This window comes from Macrotis lagotis, chromosome X, assembly GCF_037893015.1.
Source record: "Macrotis lagotis isolate mMagLag1 chromosome X, bilby.v1.9.chrom.fasta, whole genome shotgun sequence".
NCBI classification, from domain to species: Eukaryota; Metazoa; Chordata; class Mammalia; order Peramelemorphia; family Peramelidae; genus Macrotis; species Macrotis lagotis.
In genome coordinates this window covers 93,820,850-93,836,851 of record NC_133666.1, presented here as the reverse complement: position 1 = coordinate 93,836,851, position 16,002 = coordinate 93,820,850, and the positions used below count along the sequence as shown (strand labels likewise).

The window sequence follows — 16,002 nt, the reverse complement described above, 5'->3', positions numbered from 1 at the left end:
TTAGCAATCATGTTCTTAGACAAAGTTAAGTCCAAAATAGATTTAATTAAAAGGGTAACTACATTTTGTTAAAAGGTACCATGGACAATGAAGCAATATCAATATTGAACTTCTATGCACCAAAAACTACATAGCATCTAATTCCTTGAAAGTGAAGTGAATTATAGGTAGAGATAGAAAGTAATACAATGACAGAGGGAGGTTTTACTCTACCCTTTTAAGAATAGATTAATCTAACCAAAAAATAAGTGAAGAAGATAAAAATAAGATAGAATTTCAGATAAGCAAGCTGTGACAGCTGGAGAGAACTGAATGGAAATCGACAGAAATACATCTTGTTTCTCAGAAGTTCGTGGTACCTTTTAAAAAAGATTAACTACACATAAGGATATTAAAAATGTTATTGTTAAAAGCAGAAGTTTTACAGGTATCCCCTTAAGATCACAATATAATAAAAATTATAAGGGACCATGAAAACAGATTAAAAACAACCTAATCTTAAAGAAAGAGTAGGCTAATAAACAAATCATAGAAATAATTTCAATAAAGAGAATGACAAAAATGAGATAGCATATCAAAACCTATGGGAGATAGGAAAAGAAGTAATCAGAGGAAAATTTATATCTCTATATAATTACATTAAAAAAGAAACAGACCAATGAATTATATTTGCAATTTAAAAACTAGAAAAAGAATCCCTAATTAAAAACTAGATTTGAAATTCCAAAAATTAAAAGTGATATAGGGGCAGCTAGGTGGCGCAGTATCGGCCCTGGAGTCAGAAGTACCTGAATTCAAATCTGACCTCAGACACCCCACTTAATCCCATTTGCCTTGCAAAAACCTAAACAAAAATGATATAAATAAAATTGAGTGTAAAAAAAAAGACTGAATTAATAAAACTAAGTATTGATTTTAGGAAAAAAGCAAAACGTAGATAAACCACTGGTTAATTTAAAGAAGAGAAGAAAACCAAATCACTAGGATTAAAAATGAAAAGGTGAATATACCACTAATGGGATAAAATTAAAGGAATTATGAGATGTTTGCCAGTAAATTTAAAATTTCAGTGAATATAAATATTAAATTGACAAGATTAGTGGAAGAAGTAATAGATATCTAAATAGACCTATTTTAGAAAAATAAATTGAATAGGTCATAAGTGAACTTCCTAAGAAAAAGCATCAGGAACAGATGGATTTACAAGTGAATTTTGCGAAACATTCAAAGGTCAACTAATTCCAATATTAATTAAATTATTTGAAATAATAAATAAAGGATTCACCAAATTCCTTTTATGAAACAGATATGATAGTGATAACTAAACCAGGAAGATTTAAAAGAAAGAAAATTATAGCCAATTAATATGTATGCACAAATCCTAAGTAATACACTAGCTAAAAGATTGCAACAATAAAAGATTATATATTGTGGCCAAACAGGAATTGCCCCAGGAATGCAGGGATGATTTAACATAGAAAAATTATTAACGATTGATAAAACAACAAAAAAGTAAAGGAAAATACTATAATACCAATAGATACAGATTTCGATAAAGTATTAACACTCACTTCTATTAACAGTATGGTATAAATGAAATTTTCCCCTTAAATAAATAAGAAACATTTACCTAAAGCTAGCAAATATTATTTGTAATAGGGATAAGTTACAAACCTTTTTCAATAAAATTAGGTGTGAAATAAAAATGCCTAGTGTCACCAAAATTATTCAATAATTTATTGAAAATCCTAGCAATAAGAAAAAATATGGATATTGAATGAGGTAATAAAACATCTTTTTTGCAGATGATATGAAGATATACTTAGGAAATCCCAAAGATTCAATTAAAAAATTAGTTGAAATGATTATTTCTGCAAAAAAGTGGAATATAAAGTAAATCCACCATCATTCTATGTATCACAAAACCCTGGAAGGAGAGATAAGAAATAACCCATTTAAAATAACTTTGCACTGCAAAAAATACCTGAAAGTATACCTGCTAGAACAAAACCAGAAATTGTATGAACAAAACGATACTTAAAAAGTTTTATATAAATAAAATCAGATTTGTCATTAGAGAAATATTGTTCAGACAGATAGTGATTATATAAGAAAAATGATTTTACCTTAGCATCCATCCTTTTGTCTATTTATCTAACTATATTTTCAATGCCATCCAAATGACCAAAACATTATTTTACTGAATTAGAAAAAATAATAAAATTCATTTGAAGTAATCAAAAGTCAAGAACATTAAAGGAACTAATGAAAAATGTAAAGGAAGACTGTTTAGCGTATTAGAAATTAAAACTATATTATAAGACAGTAATTATCAAAACTATCTGGTACTGGCTAAGAAAGATCAGTGGCCAAAAATAGACATATATTTTAAGTAGCAGATGAAAGTAGTAAACTTGTGTTTCACAAATAGACAAATTTTGGAAATAAAAATTATTTATTTGGTTAAAAATTATTGGGAAAATTGGAAGGACATTTAGAATAAATTGGAAATAGACCAAGATAAGATCAAAATGGATAAATATATAAAGAGAGATATTACAAGAAAATTTGAAGAAAAATAACTTGACTGTTTTTGGATAAATATACAGAACAAAGTCTACTAGTTTTTAAATATTTCCCTTGCCCCCTGCAAGCTAGTTCTATAGACAAATAATTGACTGTAGGCAACTGCATTCTGAAGTTACTTAGTCCAACTTTGGGACATTACAGAATAGGACTTCCTGCATTAGAAATATTCAAGTTATTCTGCAAATATTTAAAGAAATAAACACCAGTTCCCCAAGAATATTATCTTCAGTAGAATTGGAAATGGATGACATCCTTCTTATGTCAAGTGCAAAGTGGATGGGAACAAAGAGAAGTCTAAGATACTCTTTCAGCATAATAGTGGTTAACCAGGGAAAGCAATTTTTGCTTAGAACCCTGTAGAGTCAATACATTCAAATCCCATGGTTTGATGTTATGGATCATGGAGATTGTAGCTTTTCTTCCATCACTAGAAGGTCCATCTTAGGTGGCTTAAAAGCTGCTGGCTCTTCTGCAATTTTAGTTGCCTGAACTCTAATAAGCTTCATTGATGACGGATTCTAATTTAGCTTTGTGGAATTAGACACTGAAACTTGAGTCAAATTTCTGAAGGTTTCTTGATCCAAAAAGGCTCTATTTTTTCAGATAAGGGTTTGTATCTGTCTCCATTTCCAGGTAAGAAAGTAGAAGATCCATGAATAAATCAACCTCTGGCCTTTTGCTTGGGAGAAGAATGAGGTGTGCCAGAGTCTTGGACAGGAAGCTGAGACTATCAAGGTTCCAGCACCTCCTCCTCTCCCTAAGCAAAACCAAGGTATGAACCAAGGCCAAGTTGCAGTAGCACCAAGACCCAAACAAAATCTCAACTGGCAGAATTATACTTAGTTTGGTATTTTTAATGGAACAACTATATTCTACTAGTTTAACATTTTTATTTAATTATTCTAAAATCATTTGGACACTTTCAAGGTTATTTGCTATTTCAAATATTAGTGTAAGTCCTAATAGTGAGATCTTTGCATACTCAGAGAATATAAGGTTTTGCTTGTATGATTTATATGTTCTCACAATGCTTTCCTGTTATAGTATCACAAGTCATGAAATTGTATACCAATTAATTTTATTAATTTAGACTGTTTTTTAATTTCATTAAAATATCTTTTTTGAATATATCTCAAAACTATTTTGAATTATCTGATTACTAGGATCTGTCATATTGAAATAAAGAAAATGGCCAAAACAAGAAAAACTTTTAACTGAGCAAAGGGAATTGCAATTTGGGGCACTTCATAGCACCAAGAGGGCCAAGACGGGTAGAGGAGACAGGGATTAAATAATGATAGGGAATCTTGGGGGAAGCATATCTTTGGGAATCTGTTACATTATTTTTTTGTTTGCTTGCTTTTTTTTTTTTAACAACCAAAAGTCACAGGCTAGGAGGGAGAGAAATGTGTAGAGGGTATAAAAGGCTAACATATGATCAGAACAGCTTACTCAGGCCCCAGGGCCAAGAACTGGGAAACCATGCTTCACTCATGGGGTCAATTGGGATCAAAGTCAATGCAGTCAGTGATTGCTGTATTCCAAAAATATGAACATATTAACAAGTTATGCAATAAAAGAATCAATAGAAAGTATACATATGACTACAAATGATTGTGGGTATCCATCTAAGAATTAGGATGATTGCTGTATTTATTTGTTTCATTGGAATCCATCTTAGATCAAGAGATCTAAAGGAAGTTCCCCAGTATGCACAGGAAACCTCTTGAGGATGTAATGAAGGGCCTAAACAAGAAGTCATGGATCAATTGTAAATTGTGAAATACAGAAATTGAGGAAATACTTGTTTGTATGGTTGCTGTGTCCACTTTGTTGCTTTCAATTGCTACAGGACTCTTCTTCATTTCCCTTTCACCTCAACTGCTTTAATCTCTCTTCCCCTTCTTCCTCTACTCTATTCCAAAACCTGGATAACATACCTGCATTATGCAGGATTTAAATTGGGTTGATCCTTTAAATGGGGCAATGGATAGCATGTGGCCAGGTCTGGAATCTTTTCCCTAAGTGCTAATCAGGCCTTAAGTACTGCTAGCTGTGTGACCCTCAGTTTCTTCATATGTAAAATAAACTAGAGAAGGAAATGACAAACTACTTCAGTGTCTTAGCCAAGAAATGAGGTCACAAAGAGTCAGACACAATTGAATACCAATCATTTGGCTCTCCTGCCCTCTGGGAAAATTGGTAGTGTGGAGTTTTACTGAAATTCCTGTTGCACTCTGGAGAATGCCTTCTTGAACTGATGTGGCTGATACGCCTGTGGCTATGACAGTAGAGGGGAGTAGCATTTTGGGGGAATTAATACCCTTTTTAACCTTGGAAATTATATCCTTTTATTAGCAAAGTTATTTTTATTGCATTTTATGACATACAACCTATTTAGTTTTAATCAATGAACTGGATTACTGAATTGGTCTATGTTTTCTGCCCTACCAAAACCCATATTGATGAGATCACAGATACATTAAAATATGTAGAGTTTTCATCTTTCTTCAAAGATGTTAAAGTTGAAATCATTTGGTCATTTCAACTGGGGGTTTGCATGCATACAATTGTGAAAGATTTTGTAGGTCATAATTTTTTATCATATTTATGGTTTCACTCCCCTTAAACTATTTCTTCCCCTTTTAAAGATATTCCTTTTCATTCATTATAAAAATTTATTTTTTACATAATCAAATTCATCCATTTTTCTAAGTTTTTTACTGAATAAAACTTGCCATTTTCATAACTGATAGATATTCCATTTATTTTCATCAGTTATTTAGTTATTCATGTACAGCATATTTACTTACACAATTGATTCACTGATTATTTATTGTAGTAATTGGATTGAAATATTTCCCAATTTTTAACACACTCCAGTTCACAGAATCTGAGTCCTTCTGGTCCAATCTATGTATGCCTAAATGAGTATTTTCTCTACAATGTAATCCATAAGTGGTCACTGAGTCAATGTCTGAAGTTCACAACTGAAGGTGGGGAGAGGTACTACCTCTCCAAATTGTCCATTCTTAAAAACTATTGCCAGTGAGTATAAGAATTATCAAGGTCTATAAAGTGAGTATTTCTCAGAACCTCAGTGATAGTTGGGAGTGGCTAATCATTAGAAGGCTGGTCAACCGATGGTCATAGTAAGAAATATTTCAATAAAAATAAAAATAAATTTATTTAGTGCTCTGTTTATAGAGGATTTATCACTAGAACCCTGCTACTTATATAGTGCATAAAATCCTTTATAAGGAAGGAAACTGGGGTCCTGAGACTTATGATTAATATGGGAATACTTTGAGATAGAAATTTTAACTCAGTTATCTTTACTCCAAATGTAGTACTCATATTCACATATACACACCATTGTTTAAATTTAATCCGAGTTAACATTTTCTTCATCATTTTCTTAAGTTTAGAGAAAACAAAGCAATTAATCAAGCTCTGGTTTGTAATATATGCCGATTTGTTACTTAAATTGCATACATCAAAAATCCCAATACAATATAAATGGGCTGTAGCACAACTTTGACGCCAACCTTCTTCAATATCAGTGCATCTTTGATTTCATTTATGTGAGAATGCTTATTCTATCAGTGAAGATCATAAGCTATTTATTCCTTCTCAACTTGTATGACTCTGTTCACATTCTTCCAAAAGTGTTGGCCTGTTTTAAAATCTTTATGAAAATTACATTTTTCCAGGGATAAATTTTTCTTTGTAATAAATTTTATATTTATAAAATTCTGCATTTTTATAAAATTTGGCAAAAAATTCTTCTAACTATACAGAAGAACAACTTTTTAAAAATTCAAATGTAATTTCATTAGACTATTGAGATAACCAGATTTCTCTTGTACTTTGCTTTATTTTGCTTTTTTTAAAAAAAAAAAGTCTTTGCAAGCCAAATGGGGTTAAGTGGCTTGCCCAAGGGCCAAACAGCTAGATAATTATTAAGTGTCTGAGGCCGGATTTGAACTCAAGTACTCCTGATTGCAGGGCTGGTGCTCTATCTACTGCACCACCTAGCCGCCCCTATTTTCCCTTATTTTTAAAGACTTTTTTTAAGTTTTAAATTCTGAACTTAGAATAAAGCATTTCCATACAAAAAGGCTGCAAAAAAGATGATTCTATATGAAACTGTGAATTATTTCATAACACTTTAAAATGTATATCTATATGCATATAATAAATTCCATACATTTTAAAAAAATTGTTCTATTTCCTTCTAAAATGTCTGTCCTCTTCTGTGCTTTTAAAAACAATACCCTTTTCACAATTTTGGGATATCTGTGATGGAGTATACCATCTATATGCAGAGAAAGAATTGTGGAGTTTGAATAAAGACCAAAGACTATTACCTTTAATTTAAAAAAAAAAACATTTGTTATCTTATTATGTAATTTTGCTATCCCTTATACTTTATTTTTTTCCTTAAGGATATGATTTCTCTCTCATCATATTCAACTTAGATCAATGTATACCATGGAAACAAGGTAAAGAGTAACAGACTGCCCTCTGTGAGGGGTAGGGAAGAGAGATTGGAGGGAAAACTGCAAAATTCAAAGTAAATAATAAATTTTTAAAAATGTCCTTTTTTAAAAAGTATTTTTACTGCCACTTCTCCCAAATTAAAAATATTAAAGAAATAATAAAAAACCACACAAACCTTTTACCAGATCATTGCTCACAAAGGATTTACCCTTATATAAATAGAATAAAGACTATATAAGCAAAACAAATTTACATAGTGACCATGTCCAAAAATGTAATTCTCTGCATCTTGTGTCTATCATCTGTCTCTCAGGAGATGGTCAGTGAATTTCTTCATAGTACATCTGGATACATGGTTGGTCATAGCATGTTAATAAGAATACTTAGATATTTCGAAGATGCTTTTCTTTACAATGTGTCTGTGTTATGTCCTCCTAGTTCTTTTCAATTCACCCTGCATCATTTTCTTATCCAGAATTCTGTGAAATCATCTTTTTATTTTAACATTTCTTACAGTATGATAACATTACAAGAAGTTAATATCCTGCAATTTGTGCTATTCCTCAGTTGTGTGGGAGGAAATTGAAGAAATCCTTCTGGATTCTAGTTTGTCTTATTGAAGGAGAGGTAGAGGTAGCGGGGGCAAAGTAAAGTTCTGGGTCTAAAGTCAGGAAGAGAAGTGGAAATTTGCCATCAGACATTTACTAGCTATGATCCTCCATGCCTAAAATTTTCTCCTTCCTCATCTCCATCTTGTGACTTTAAAGACTTCCTTCAAGTCTCAGTTAAATCACACCTTCTCAGTGCTTTTTCCAAATTCCCTTAATGCTGTGAATAGTCAATCTATCCTATATGTATACATCTTGGTACACAGTAGTTTGCATATTGTCTTCCTCTGTGGGATTGTGAGTTTCTTGAGAGCAGGGAGTCTTGATTTTGTTTCCCTAACATATAACCACAGTGAAGGCATTTAACAAATTCTTGCTAACTTGACTTGATCATTATCATTCCCTCCAATTATTTCAAATTAAGCTTACCTGAAATTCTGACATTATAGGAAGACTTTCTCAATCTTTCTTAATTCTATTTCCTTCTTCTGAGATCACATTTATCCTGCTTATATCTTGCTTGTTCATATTGTTCAAATATTGCTTCTGCTATTAAAATTGTGAGATTCTTGAGGACACATAAGTTCTTTGTTATTCTTTGTATTTCGTATCTCCATTGCTTAGTATAGTACCCAACACATAGTATTAGTTTCTTGGCTGATTGATAGATTTCTCTGAACTTTTTTGATTGTATTTCAAGTTTCTACTCAGTTCTAGTCTTTTCATCAGGGATGTTTATAAATTCTTTATCTTTATAAGGGCACATCTTTGCCCTTGTAGGATCAAACTCAGTTTTGTTGAAAAGGCTTTTTTTAATCTTTTGGAATAGTATATTCCAAGATTTCTCTCACCCATAGTAAAAATTTACTAGTTTTTTGTGATCCTGACTACAGTTCTTGGTACTCAAAGAACTTCATTTTGGATGCTTGTAGTATCTTTTCTTTGCTGTGAGAGCTCTGGAATTGGCTATATTATTCTGGTTTGACTTCCTTGAAGTCAATTTAGAGACGTCTTTGGTGGATTCTTCTTGCCTTCACTTTGTCCTCTGATTCTCATATAGTTTTCATTTATAAGTGCTTAAAATCATGTCCATACTTTATTTTTGTTTTGCATTTAAATGATTGCTTTCTGGGAGTTCAATGACTTAAAAGATCTTTCAACTTTTTTGTCCAGGTCAGTTTTTTTTTAAACTTGTAGGTTTCTCAAATTTTCTTTTAGTTTTTGATTTTGCTCTATAATTTCATTATGTTATCAGTTATTTTTTCCACTTTAGTTTTTCAGGGATTGCATTTCTTGGATCAGGTTTACCATTTCATTTTTTATTTTATTTCTTCCTTCAAAAAGTTCTTCAAGCTTATATTTATCATGGAAAATCCATTTTTTCCTTTGAATTTTTGCTTTCAGTTATATTTGTTCTTTCTTTTTTTGGAGATATCTACATTGGCAATAATTCCGGATACAGAGGTCAATGTTTTCTCTGATTTATTCAACTCTCCAGATTTAATACCTGAATTGGGGCTTTGTGTCAAGGCCTGCATCCATCCCCATTGCACTTTTCAACAAGGTAGGCTACTAGTCTCTCTCTGGATTACTTTATTGACTTCCAGCACTAGGATAGCTTGGCTTTTTGAGTTCAGTGTAAGCTATTCAGAGCCTTTTCTGGCACTTTAGGATATGTGAGGGTTCTCAAAGTCCTTAGGACTGGGATTCTCAGTCTGTGCACTTGTATAGCACTTGCTATTAATCTTTTAACTGAAGCTTCTCCCTGAAACTTCCAAGGTCCCACACACTTTTACTTGATGCTCTATGTCCCATTTATGGCCAAACAGGGAGATGATGATATTAGTCTTGTTGGGAGATGAGGTATGTCTTGCCTTTTCCATGACTTTCTACTGACTTTCCATTAAGTTCTGGGGTGAAGAAGCCACTTCCTATAATTTTATATATAGCATTTCTTTGATCCTTATTATATCTAATGTGAATTTTAGAGTTCTGTTTGAGTTATGCGGGAGCTGATTTGTCCAAAGGGGGTGCAAAACACGCACAACCACATGACATCTCCAGCCGCTTCAGCTTTCAGGTGATCATCCAAATCTCATTCTCCAAGTTCCACACCTAAATCCTATTCCTCTCAATCCTCCAACCCCAGAGTTCTAACTAAATGCCACTCACCCTTTCCAATGTATTGTCTGACTTCCATAAGCAACAAATATCCCTTCATCTTAAATCTTTTCTTTCTCCATCTACTAGCTCTTACTCAAATCAAGCTTCCCTGATGACATTACTTTCCCTGTCTGCTCTTTTTGGTACTGACTATACCTGCATTCATTCCTCTCAGCTCATTAGTTGAAGTGGAGAAGTTGGAACACTTCTGGTTTTCCATTGCTACTTTCAAGTTTTCTTCATCTCCATCATTCAATTACCCCTCTTATTTTGATGTTCATGCTATTCACATTTACTACCAATCAAAAGTGTGCAGCTAGATGGTACAGTGGATAAATTCAAGTCCAGCTTCAGACACTTAAAAGCTGTGTGACCCTGGGAAAGGCACTTAACCTTGTTTGTCTCTGTAAAATTAGTTGTCTCTATAAAATTAACTGGCTAAGGAAATGGCAAACCACTTCATCTTTGCCAAGAAAATCCTAAATGAATTACAATGAGCTGAACATGACTGAACAACAACAACCAACAAACCAAATCAAAATCCTGGTAGATGTTGTCTACAGACAAGGTCACTTTCCTTCATTCCTAGATGAACTAGCTCTCATTTTTCTCTCCTTCTCAATTCCTAACTAACTTCATATCAGGGACTTCAACATACAGATCGACTCTCCTTCAAATATCTTAACTACTCATTCAACCTTTTCACTTCCCACAACCCATTTTTCCACTCCATCTTAATCACACACAAAGAAAATCATACTCTTGACCTTGCCATTTACTCAAAGATGCCCCAAGTCAAATTTCAGGAATCCCAAAAATTCTTTTATCTACTGGTTTTCTGTCTCTATATGTAATTTTCTTTTGAATACTTATCCCTTTCATCATATCACCAATTGTGCCTTGCCAAGCTTTAGTCTTGGATCACTCTGACCATTCACACCTGTCACTCTTATGTATCTACTGCTGAAGATGGAGAAAATCATGCAAATATTATGACTGGGCCAATCTTGGCTTGTATTTTATGGAAAAAAAGGTCAATTGCCATGATCTCCCTCTTCTCCGTCATCTCTTCTTGATCAGATGTCTTCTGTCATAATTCCTGTCGTGCCTAAAAAAATGGCATGACTCATGATGCATGTATGTATACATCTATGTATCTCTATAGTCATCTGCTCCATTTTTCCTACCTGGGTTGTGTTTTCCTCCTTAAGCAACCTGATGGCCTTCTACTCCTGAGAGCTGATTATATTACTTTTAAACTTAATACATACACCCATGAACTTTAGTACCACCATACTACAGAACTGGTTAAACTCAAGGGATCCATCAGCTGAAGTAGTGGTCATCATAGAAGAGTGCCATCACATCCAGTTCCATTATACATTAAAAGAAGTTTTTTAAAAATCTTCTAAGTTATAGAGATATAATTCAATAATGTATTCTTCTCTAATCAATAGGAAAAATGGTTTTAGTCAATAGCAGGCTTTCTTTGGAAATTGGACTATGAAGCTTTTGTAGATCATTTTACCTTTCATATTATCTTAAAAGGCACCTAAATTACATTAGAATTAGTACTTTTTAGTTTTTGAAATATATTTCTTCTTTGTCCTTTAAATTTATGACTTGCCAAAACTTTGCGAGAATCTTGTTCTATTTCATCTAAATATATGAAAAGATATACTGAGTGGAAATATTCATCACTTCTCTGAGAAAGATTCAGTAGGATAATTTATAATTGCTTTGGTTAATGGAAAAAATACAAAATGACATTATTCTCACAAACAAAAACATTAACAGAGGGGTCATAAAATATCAAAGCATTAAAAATAGAAATAAAAAATAAATCAAAGTATTTGGATCACTTTATGGGAAGAAATGTGAATATTTCACTGAGATATCAATTCAATTAAATGAGGTCATTTATATACAGAATTGAACATTTTTCTCCTACCAACTTGTGAATAACTTCACTAAAATTGCTAGAGACCAGATTGTAAACTCATATTCTGAGAAACTTGTCTATTAACTCCCACAAATTTGTTTTTGTTTTCTGACTCACTAAAAAATAAAAATGGCATTTCAGCATTTCATGTGATAGAAGTAAATGATCCAGAAGACTTTAAAGTACTTTACTTGCAACTATCATGAAATAATCAATTAAGCAAGTTTATCAGTAAACAAATGAATGCTCCACCAGATGAAATCAGTTAAAATTTAAATATATTGTTAAATATGAATGTTAGTAACAAAGCTGAGCCAAAATCTTGCATCTACATAGCAATCTTCACTATAATAAAGACTGTAGAGGAAAATTTTTAGGAGTTGAACAAAAATTCACAAACTAATTTTATTTAAAATAAACAAGTTTCTGACTATAAAGTTTACCAACTGTTACAGTGATCAGAATTCTGAAAGAGTTCAATTTTTCAAATCAAAAACACCAAAACAGAAAATGAAAAATAAGTACAATGTTTTCTGACTTCAAATTCCATAGGATATTTAAATGAAAAATGACTAATGCCTCTAGAGAGTCTTCTAGTATTTCAAAATTCAGTAAATAATGTGGCAGAAATAGCACTGAATTTGGAGTCTGAGGACCTGTCAAAATGCTGGTTTTGGATGACCCTGAGCAAGTTACTGAATACTAGTTTCTTCATATATATACGTGAGGGGGTGACACAAACGGGGGACACAAGTTTTCCGATGCAGCTTGACCCCAACTTCCCTGACACAGCATTCTCCCCCACACAAGTACCTTGGCCCCATCTTGCTGTTGCTCTTTCATTAGTCTAGTGTCAATAAAAAAGCCCAAGCTATTTGGTACCCAGACCTTTCAGACTTGGTGGGGTGTCTGAGATATTGAGTAACTAGCTATATGCTGATGACTACTTGACAAGTCACATTTCCAAAAGGAATAAAAGAAGAGAGATTTCTAGATAAGCTAAGAGCCACTGTACCCTTGCTGTAAATACTTGATGAATATCCTTATGGTATTAGGCAAACTAAACTATCTTTTGTTAAATATTCAGTAATTCATGAGTGTTTCATTCTGTCCCACCATCTAATCTACACAAAGTGGATTCCAACTAGACAAAATTCTCAGGTCACTAAGCTCCAAATTTATGATCCTGTGAAAGAATCAGCATGTCGAAATTTTAGAAGGGAAACATCTTTAAGTATGCTCTGACATCTTAATAATGAATGATGAAAAGGAAAAATAAAGCCAAACAAAGATAATAAACCAATAAGTACAAAATAGTTGGTCATCAAAAAATATAGCGATGAAAATAAAAATTGAGAATTTAGAATTCCTTAGGTTCCCTAATTCAGAGTGGAAAATAGGGAACAACTTATTGTCTATCCAAAAAACACTTGGGTTTCCTAGGTCTAGACATCGATTTAAGATGTGGACATTCATATTATTTCATTACTTCCTAGTTTTTAAATACTGACTTTCCCTGAGAACATTTTACATATGCTACTTCCATATCCCTTCTGTTTTCTTCAAACCCACTTATCTACACTTCTTTCCAGTTTGTTCTAGATAGTGACAGGACATTGTGGATGTCCTTTTTCCATATACTTGCATACATTTGGTAGCAGCAAAGCTATGATTTTATTATAGAGATAATTAGAAAATCATGCTCTTTGTTACTTTATCTGTTTGTGGAAGTCAAAATATATGGGCAATGAGTACTGATCTGTAGAAAATAGTTTTTGTTTACTTATCATGATCTAGTTGTCATGGACACATCTGTGCTATTCAATTCATTCATTCAATAGTCATTTAATAGGCATTGAGTGCACATGCTGACTATGTGATCTTGGGCAAATCTTTTAACTTCTAGGTGCTATAGAATAGAGGTATCCAACTTTAGGCCTATGTAACCTGAAATGTGCTGGCCAAACCTGTTTAAAATGCAACTGTAAAAATATTTAACAAATACATTAAAATACAAGACAATGCAGATGATATTAATTTGTGGTTTTCTAAGTCAATTTGTGGCCTGTAGAATCGATCCTTTTCTATTTGAATTTGACAGCACTGTTCTAAGAAGCTCTTAAAAACTATTAAGTTACACTGCTAGAAGAAATTTCTTCACTTGGAAGTCCCCTAAATCAATGAAATCATAGGCCCAGTCCCTATGTGGTAGGTACTGGGAAAGTGTTGAAGATAAAATTCTGCTTTCAAGCAACTTAAATAATTGAGGAGAGATATAACAAATAAATAAAATAACAAATAAATAAAATAATTTCTGGAGTAGGTGGAATCATTTCTTTTTAAAGAATTTAGTTCTCTGGCAAAATATTAATGAGGTATATCAGTTTCTCAATGAAAGTATTTTAAGGATGCCAGTTCCATTTTTTATGGTAGCAAGTATTAGAAGTAAAGTAAAAGTAAAGCTATAGACTCGGAAATGATTAAACAAATCATGATAAATCTGCTGTACTGTAGGGTAGCTTGGTGGTACATTTCATAAAGTATAGACCTAGAGTCAGTAAGAGTCATCTTCCTTAGTTCAATTCTGGCCTCCAACACTTACTAGCTATGTGATCCTGGGTAAGTCACTTAACTCTGTTTGCCTCAGTTTTCTTCATCTGAAAAATAAACTGGAAAAGAAAATGACAAACTACTCCATTATCATTGCCAAGAAATAAAAGAAAATGGAGTCTTGAAGAGTAAGATACAATTGAACAAGAAAAATTGCACTATAACTATGAATATGAATAATATGCTGAAATATAAGAAGACAGACAGATGCAGGGTTAATTAAGTAATGTGGAAAACAATGATTAGAACAAAATAAATAGAAACAACAAAACAATGCTGTGTAATTATAATGATTAAGCATGACTATGACGGGGAAGAAAAAGGAACAGCATCTCCCTTTTTCACTAAGATAGAGGGCTATACAACACTGCATATTCTAGGAGTCTAGTAATGTTAATTTTACCAAACTTTTTAACCTTGGTTCCTGCTACTCTCTCTCCAAATTCCTTCTGAATTCATTGCTATAAGGGATTATTTTCTGGGAAATGAGGGTGACATAAAACCAACAGAAATTAATAAAAATGTGTGGGATATACTTGTTCTATGCTTCTAGAAATTTTAAAAGGTCTTTGGACATGAAATGTTTGGACATGTATGCTTAGTATTATTTACCATAGGATCATAGATCTAGAGATGAAAAGTACTTCAGAGATCATTTAGTCATATCCCCTCATTTTATAGATGAGAAAACTGTGGCCCAGAGAGGTTAAGTGACTTGTATAAGATCAGAGATATTAAGAAGGCACAGTGTGAATACAAGTCCTTGGATTCTAAAGCCAGTGCTCTTTCCACTGTACCACATTGCTTTGATCATGAAGTATGAAAATGACTGACTGATAATTCTGTCTTCCATTTTTCTATATCCAGTTTATTTCAATTCATTTCTCTAAAAAACTGATAAGGAATTACTTACTCAATGAAAAACATAAGACATTGATAATAATTTATAAGCAAATATAGCTTCATTTCACTAATTTTATTTGTATTTTACAACTTGTAAATTATCTTTTAATTTCTTTCTTTTGATCTCTATGTGTGTAATAACACAATAACATGTCAAATCTTCTATGTAATTTTTAAAACCATATTTGTTATACCTCATTGGGGGGGAGAAGTTAACTTTTATTTTTTCAATGCAATAAGACAAATATATTTAATATTATTTTTCGACAGTCCATAGGAATTATTCACATTTTTAAAAGCAAAAATGGGATGCCTAATAACACAGGAAATAAAAAAAAACCTGACTTCGAGTTAGTACATATAGCTATCTTCATGAACTAGAATGAATACAACAGTGTATATGCTTAAATGATATACATGGATGGAGACATTCCAGATATTTAATTCATTCTTTGAATAGCTTGCTTTTCCTTTTGGTGGTTATAAGTTCATTGGTCTCAAATATACCAGAAAAGTCCAGAAGTAGGGAGATCACATCTGACATAGGTTCTACATCTTTTATTCTCCTTTGTAACGAGGAGGCCTTTTTTCTTTAAAAGCCAGAAGACCTTCAAGTCTGTCTTTAGTTGGAATAGTCTAAGAACAACAAAATATGGGTAAGTACTAGAAAGACAGAACAATGGG

The 16,002-nt window shown here is 32.4% G+C and overlaps 1 protein-coding gene across 1 annotated transcript in view; it reads right to left on the bottom strand.

Moving 5' to 3' along the window:
* Nucleotides 1-1,870: 1,870 nt before the first annotated feature.
* Nucleotides 1,871-16,002, bottom strand: part of AUH (AU RNA binding methylglutaconyl-CoA hydratase) — a 164,162-nt gene continuing 150,030 nt past the window's right edge. The window contains exon 10 of the mRNA XM_074200718.1: nucleotides 1,871-15,954. Within this exon, the coding sequence (XP_074056819.1) occupies nucleotides 15,877-15,954 (78 nt within the window). The 3' untranslated portion in view covers nucleotides 1,871-15,876. The remainder of the gene's footprint in view (nucleotides 15,955-16,002) is intronic.